The 7,791-nt window shown below is 34.6% G+C and overlaps 1 protein-coding gene across 1 annotated transcript; it reads left to right on the top strand.

Annotated features, from left to right (window-relative positions):
* The first annotated feature begins 4,194 nt into the window (after positions 1–4,194).
* Positions 4,195–5,139, top strand: LOC149196001 (methyltransferase FGSG_00040-like). Its single transcript, XM_089408097.1, has one exon. It carries the CDS (start codon positions 4,195–4,197, stop codon positions 5,137–5,139), a length of 945 nt encoding a protein of 314 aa, XP_089264223.1.
* The last annotated feature ends 2,652 nt before the right edge of the window (positions 5,140–7,791 follow it).

Raw genomic sequence — 7,791 nt, 5'->3', positions numbered from 1 at the left:
ACTAAATGGGTAGAAGCTAAAGAACTTTCCCTTGCTACCAAAAATGTTGTAGTTTCATTTCTTTTTGAGGATATTTTTACACGTTTTGGTGTCCCAAGTGAAATTGTAACATATCAAGGAAAGAAATTTACATCCAGAGTAGTGCAAAAGATAGTGGAAGAACATAAAATCAAGTGTCAGAAGTCTACTCCACACCACCCACAAGAAAATGGACAAGTAAAGTCTACCAAAAAACTGATTAAAGTAATCCTCACCAAGACAGTTCACTTGCATAGAAGGGACTGGACAACAAAACTTCCAGAAGCTTTATGGGCCTATTGTACGACATGGAAGAGCACTACATGACATACTCCCTATGAACTTGTTTATTGGAAGCGGGTCCTATTTCTAATTGAGTTCTAAATTCAGACCTACAAGACAACAATCAAGTTGGGACTTGAATTATCAAAAGCACAAAATCAAAGAATGGGACAACTCAATGAGCTTGATAAAATAAGGAAAAATGTTATGTAGAATACTAGTTTAGTCCAACAAAAGAGATCCAGATGGCATGATAAATACATCGAAGAAAGAACATTTCAGCTAGGAGAATAGGCATTACTCTTTGATTCAAAGTTCACAAATTTCCAAGGAAAATTTCAAACTCACTGGCTTGGGCCTTATGAGATTGAAAATGTTTTTGATAATGGATCAGTCAGAATTAAGACTCTTGATGAAGGAAAAGTTTCTCTCCTAGTGAATCGACATCAACTCAGGATCTATCATAAGCCAATGAGAAAGGGGGAATTTGTAAAGGTTTTCCAGGACAACTCTGATTTGAAGTTGGTTATGACGAATTCTTCTTCTTCTCCACCTTAAATTTTTTTTTTTTTCATATATATATATATATATACATGACCAACACTTTGCAATAATGATTTTGATTTTTTGGTAGTACTATGTCTTATAATTCATAAATGTAATGTTTTGATCCCTATTATTAAATTAAAGAAGTGCATACCTTTGATTTATTTGCATGCTAACCTTTGGTTACCTTTTATGATGTCTTCAGGTACTTTGCAGTGGAGGGACTCAATCATTCCTTCAATTGTATGATCAAAGGTGTCTATCAAATTGGTTGCAGAAAGTTGTGAGAGTTGCAAAAAATAAATAATTCTGTAGTTATTTATTATTTTTTAAAAGAAGGGGATAAAAGAATATGGAATTCTAGAAAAGGGAATACAAAGAAAATTTAAGATGCCAAGAATTCTTTCACAATACCATGGTCCATGGACCAAGGGCAGGTCTCAAAACCTTCCTATCACCTACCCACCTAAGGGACTAAATCCCATTTGACTTTGACTATCTTTGTGCTCCGCTTCCATATTTCATGGAGACTTTACATCTTTATAAAAATAAATTACAAAATTTACCAAAATTTACCCCAGAGACCCCTTCCCAATAGAATTGCATGCAAGGAAAATTAAAGAAAAAATAGAGGAAAATGAAGAAAATAGAGGCCTCAATGATAAAAAGGTTTATGAGGATCAATTCACAACCTTTTATCTATTTTAGCTTGGATCTCTCTTATATTCTCTCTCTCTCATACTCTTGCACACTTAGAGAAATCTTGGAGCATTTTCGGAGCACACTGGATTTGAATAAAGAAGGAAAAGGAAAGAAGGAAAGCGCAAGGGGACAATGAGCTCAACAACTACAGCTGGATTTCTTTGCAGGTAACGAGTTGCATGTATGATATTACTTGCTATTTTTGGCATGCATGGTGTATGCATGTGGTTATTTGATTATGATTTATCATTGGCATGGAGGATTTCCTCGATTCATAGTGGTTTTTCCTAGCCCTTCCATTTCCTGGATATCCATGGTGTTGTGGTTTTCCCATTTCTTTTATTATTGGTGCTCATGTTCCTTATGGTTATGGGTTGAACTACTAGTTCCTAGATCCTTGGTTGGACAAACGCTTTGGAAGCCCTTGAACAACTTAGGTTGAGTTACTAGTCTTGGAAGCCTTGGCTGGACAAATGCTCTGGAGCCCTTGGTGGGTTGAGATACTAGTCCTAGAGCCTTGGTTGGAAAAATGCTCTAGAGCTCTACAATAGTTGTGGATTGAGTTACCAGCCCCATAGCCAGGTTGGAACAAATACTCTAGAGCCCTAGAGAACTTGGGTAGACATTGATTTGTTGATGTTAGTGATGTATGACGATGAGGTGGAATCACAGGTTAAGGGTTGAGATGGTTTGGCCTTTGGGATCAGTGGTTTGGTTTTTCTTGGTTTATTCCATGAGATCCCACATTCATGCTTGGGATATGGCACGGGGTGATTGGTTGCAAGAGATATTTGGTTCAGCCAATCTATGTTTGGGTGGTAGGTGGAAGTCCCTAACTTGGTTGGATTTTGCATTTAGAATACTTAATTAATTAATTTTTCATTTTATTTTATTTAATTGAAATTTCAACCATTATTTTTAATTATTATTGAAATATGTTATGTTTTGAAGTATTTAGTTGGAATATGGGGATTTTTTTGTCCGAGTTTATTTTTTGTTGTTGTTTAAAATAAGTTTTTGATTACATATATAGATTGAAAGGCTTGAAGAATCCATGGAGCACTTACATTGTGGAGAATTTAGTGAATTAAAACAATCTTTACTGAATTTTAGACAAAGTAAACCTAAAAATATATAAGGCATTATGTGTACACTATGTGTAGCTGTAGGAATAGGCCCCTGTAGGCCCATAGTTTTCTGTATCAATGGGTAACCAACGCTCAAGTATTCGTCTGTCCTTTTGCCCCTCTCGGTAGATGTTGCCTATTGTCCACCCGTGGGATTGCCTATCTTGGTAGATTGGGCAGTTGTAATCTGGCACCCTTCTCGAAGGATGTGCGCTGAAACCCTCCACAATGTAGAACAAATAAAGGACATAACTTTATTTAACTAATATAAAATCACATCTTTTTATATATAATATTTGAAGTTTTAATAATTATTTTTAAAATTTTATTCTTAATTATTTTTTTCACTATTCTGTTATAGATAAATAATTGTATTTACAAAATTAATTATTAATTAATGAGATTGTTTTTCGAATTAATCACATGATGAAGATTTGATCCACGTTTTGAACCATTAAATGTGGTTCATCTTTAAGACAGGTGAAAAAAATCAATCTTTCCAAATGATTAAATAGCAAAGATCCATCGGGGTTCAAAATTAGTCGTTATGAATTAGTTACCTGAATTTATTTAATTTACTTTTTTACCTAAATTTATTTTATTTGTAATTTTTTATTATATATTAAATTATTCTAATTTCTCTTGATTTCTAACTAATTCCTAATCCCTAATGCATCTTTCTATTTGATCATTTGGGAAGGTTGATTTTTTTACCTTTGTCCAGAAGATAAACCACATTAGATGGTTTGAAATGTTGACCAAATCATTATGATGTGATTAATTGAAAAAACAATCTCGTTATCAATATAGATCACAAACCTAAAATCTAAAGTTATTAATTAATTAATATCTGACCAAATTTTTTTAGCCATTAAAATTTAAATAATTATTTTTTATTAATACTTTTATTCAATTAATATATATTGAGTAAATATATATATATAATCACTTTGTCCACCAAAAAATAATAATAATAGAAAGAAGGTTCACTCCACGAGCGCAAACGGTCTTAAGAGTTTCCGATTTTTTAAAATTAAAATTCACAACCCTATAATGGTGTAATATCACTTTTCAACCTCTGAACGGTAAACTGTAACCTATTATTTGAACCCGGGGTTAAATATTATCCTGCTTTAGGGTGTAATTAAATTAATAAAATGATATTCTTATCACCGAATATCAGTAAATATTTTTTTATATCAACAGGCTGTATGACATGAACGGTGAAAAAATGGAAACTTATATCAAAATATATACGTGGCAAGATCGGCTCGTGTCCGGTAAACAACGGCAGTCCCCGTTAATCACGATAACGTCTTCCGTTTTCGAATTCCAACCCATCACTCCTGTAAACGGTGTCAGAAGTGGTGATGTGTGGTCTACTAACGTTTCTTCTTTTCACTTTAAATATCATTTCGCGGACGAAACAAATTCGTAGCTCAACAAAGAAAACGACGGTGGTGACTGGTTCATTTTGATTTTGTTCGCACAAGGAGGGAGAACCTACCTGTATCACTTAATGGCCTCGCTTTCCCCTATTTCAGCTGTAGACGCCTCTGAGAGGTTCGACAAGCAAGCCCTTCTCCAACTCCACGACTCAGCCCGTGAGCTATTGGCATACAATTTTCAAGCACGCTTGTCCTTGACAAATCCCATTACCAGCAGTGGCGGAGCTTCTTCGATTCCGCTGGAAAGATTAAAGCCCATTTCCTTTACCCAATTGGAGGTTGGCCGAGTCCACCGCGGCCGGGTGCTCTACGGTACTCTCTGCGCCGAGGCCTTCAGGATAAGCGGTATCATGACAATGGTTGAGGACGATCATCGCCTTGCCATCAGGCTGGCAATATACAATGCGGCTCATTCGCAGACGAACCTTCAGAGGCTTTACCCTAAGGGAGCCAAGGTGGCCATCAGGGAGCCGTACTTTAAGTGCGCCGCCGACGGTGGCCTCGCTATCCGTGTCGACAACCCTCCGAACGTCGAGATCCTCGTGACTCCGAAGGTGAAGCAGGCGGAGAGCCTGTTGCATGCCGACGTAGAGGAGTTGAGGAAGAAGGGCAACGACTTCTTCAGAGATAAACGATGGGTCGCAGCGGCCGAACATTATACGAAATGCATCGACGCCGCTCTGCTTCAGCTCCGGAAGGGGTCTTCAAATGACAATAATAGTTTCAATACCTGCCTCCTGCACGCCTATTCCAACCGAGCGGAGACGAGGCTTCGGGTGAAGGAATATGAGCTGGCGCTGGAAGATTCAAACAAGGTCCTTGGGATCGATTCCGGCAATCTCAAAGCGCTCTACAGGAAAGGCCGCGCTCTGGTCGGGCTGAAGCAGTATGCGGCGGCATGCGAATGTTTGGAGAAAGCCAAGGAGGCCAACCCCAGCCAGATGGAAATACAAGACGAGCTTCGCCAAGCAAAGACTCTGTACTCCCAGAGCCGAAATGGCAAATATGACTTTTAGTAACCTTACGACGGCCGTTGTTGTTGATGATATTCAAAATAAACGGCCAGATTGCCATTTTTTGAGAGCTGAGAGGCTTGTTTTTTAAATGTTTGAAGTGAACAGTTAGATGATACTCACAGTATTCGATGGATATAAAACCATTAAATATGCCTAATATCATTCGTGCTTTTGTGGGGGTTTGTTAGGAAGATTTCATTTAGGAAAGGGTCTGAAATAGATATATTAATGGAGTCTCTTTTTGGCTCCTTGTCCTGTTTTTTATTATATGAAGGGAGTCTTTCCATTGTTCGGCTCTAAAAATTGTCTGTCATTGATATTATTTTATCTGTGTATCCTATCAACTTTGAAATTGAAATTGTATCAGGTGTGGTTGTGTGTTCCAAACATCTTTCAGTTATCTTAATAGAGTTTTGAATACTAGTTTAGTTTATTTGTGTGTAATTGGATGGTAATGGTGTAATTAAACCAAATGAGATGTAATTTGTTTATGACGAGCAATTACTTTGCATGGAATGTAGCGCTCATCTAGTCTTTTTTAAAAGAGATCTTAAGTCAAATGGTATAGTCTTTTTTAAAAGAGATCTTAAGTCAAATGGTGAATACCATTATGATTTAGGTTATATTGTAAGTTACCATGAGTTAGAGCATTTTCTTGTGAATTTAAATAATTTATGTTGGAAAATATTAAATCAGCAACAACCATGGTACATGATGGATCCATATTTTTAGTTAAAACTATTTATAGATGTAATATGCTCGAATTAAATTGAAGTGTCAATTAACCATGGCACATAATTGGTCCATATTTTTAATTAAAACCAGATGCAATATACATATTTTTAATTAAAACCATGTGTAGATGTAATATACTCAAATTAAATTGGAGTGTCAATTATTGGGTTCCTTCATTACAATTTACGACTTTAATATCGGAAGTTTTTTATTTGAATATAATCCATGATTGTGAGGCAAAGCATTCTATGTCGTGAGGAAGTAATTGACTTAATTTGAGAGAAGTAATTGACCCAACTTTAAAAAAAGTTCTTTTATTGAAGATATTATACATTTTTTTTCAAAACTTCCATTTTTTTTACTTCTCTTTAGAGCATAATTATTTTTATTTTAAAAGCGCATATGTCAACTCTATGAATGGACGACAAAATTAGACATCTCCCTCATACTGGGTTGTAGAATAAGCCTCTCAGCTCAATTAGAGAATAATTCTCTAATGATATGTAGGTTTTGATAAAGCATTGTAAAGTCATTTGTATGGTGGAAATTTTTAATTTTTATGCTTACATTTTACATCTAGAAAAAGGTGTATGGCGGGAAAACATATGCCTTTTTCTAGATGTAAAATGTGTTCTTAGATAAAAACAATATTCTAGATGTAATGAAATAGACTATTTAGGGCAAAATGTGATAAATAAATAATAGATCTCATAAATGTAGAAGCACAGATTTAGATGGCCAACATAATAATTCTTCAAATAGGGTAAGATACCATGTTCAAGTAAGAAGGGTATTCCATGTAGGATAAACACCTCCAATAACGATTGGATCACAATGTCAATGTTTTTACGTGGTTAAAACCATCTAGGAGAGAAACATTACAGGACCCTTGTCAACATAATAATTCTTCAAATAGGGTATGATACCATGTTCAAGTAAGAAGGGTATTCCATGTAGGATAAACACCTCCAATAACGATTGGATCACAATGTCAATGTTTTTACGTGGTTAAAACCATCTAGGAGAGAAACATTACAGGACCCTTGTCAACTCTAACACCTGAAGTAATTCTATTAATGCAAAAGAAAAAATAAATCATAAAAGAATTTTCACTATCCATGCCCTCTTTAGATAGAGATCATGGATTAATTAGGTGTTAAGCCACATATCAACAACCATTAGTACTGAGGAGAATATGAAACATCATATCACCTAGATTGTATACTAAAGAAACACACATTTAAGTAATAGACACAATAGACTAAGTTGAAATTAATTAACTCCTAAGTGTCTCAACTAACTCTTGAGTGTTATAGCTATTGAGACATTCAAAATCATGCATCTTAGCCATTCTAAGTTTTTGTTTTTTTCATTATAATTTAGCTATACAATTCTTCAAAGCTCGTAGGACACTTAAATTGTGTAGACTACACATTTTCCTATGAAATTTTAGTTAAAGATAAAATAGTTAGACTATACTCAAATCAATATTATTGTTAATTTTGCATGCTTAAATTTATACACTCTAGTAACATTTTTGAATGGATGAATAGGGGTAGATGTGTGTAATCTGAGTATGTAAACAATTTTAAATATAAACTTAATTAAGAAAAAAAAAGAGTTAAAAGTGATATTGATGTTGATTCAATTAATAATAAAAAGGTAAAGCAATAAAAATAATAAAATTCAATTTGTCAATTAATAATAAAAAACTAAAGTAATAAAAATAATAAAACTCAATTTGTTATTATATTTTGATTTAGTTAATAACTTTTTTTCTAAATATGTCTAAATCTATTGATATAACAAAATGGTACAAGGAGGCATTGGCCTCTGCAGTTCATATCTCAAAATAAGCTCTCTTTAACAACCTATATCTAAAAGTGACTGCCTGCAATGGGGAAACCAATCCAAAAT

Source organism: Pinus tabuliformis, chromosome 2_2, assembly GCF_031772625.1.
Source record: "Pinus tabuliformis cultivar Carrire ecotype Pingquan chromosome 2_2, CPIR1, whole genome shotgun sequence".
NCBI classification, from domain to species: Eukaryota; Viridiplantae; Streptophyta; class Pinopsida; order Pinales; family Pinaceae; genus Pinus; species Pinus tabuliformis.
Note: the sequence above shows the minus strand (reverse complement) of the source record. Positions and strands in the feature narration are given on the sequence as shown.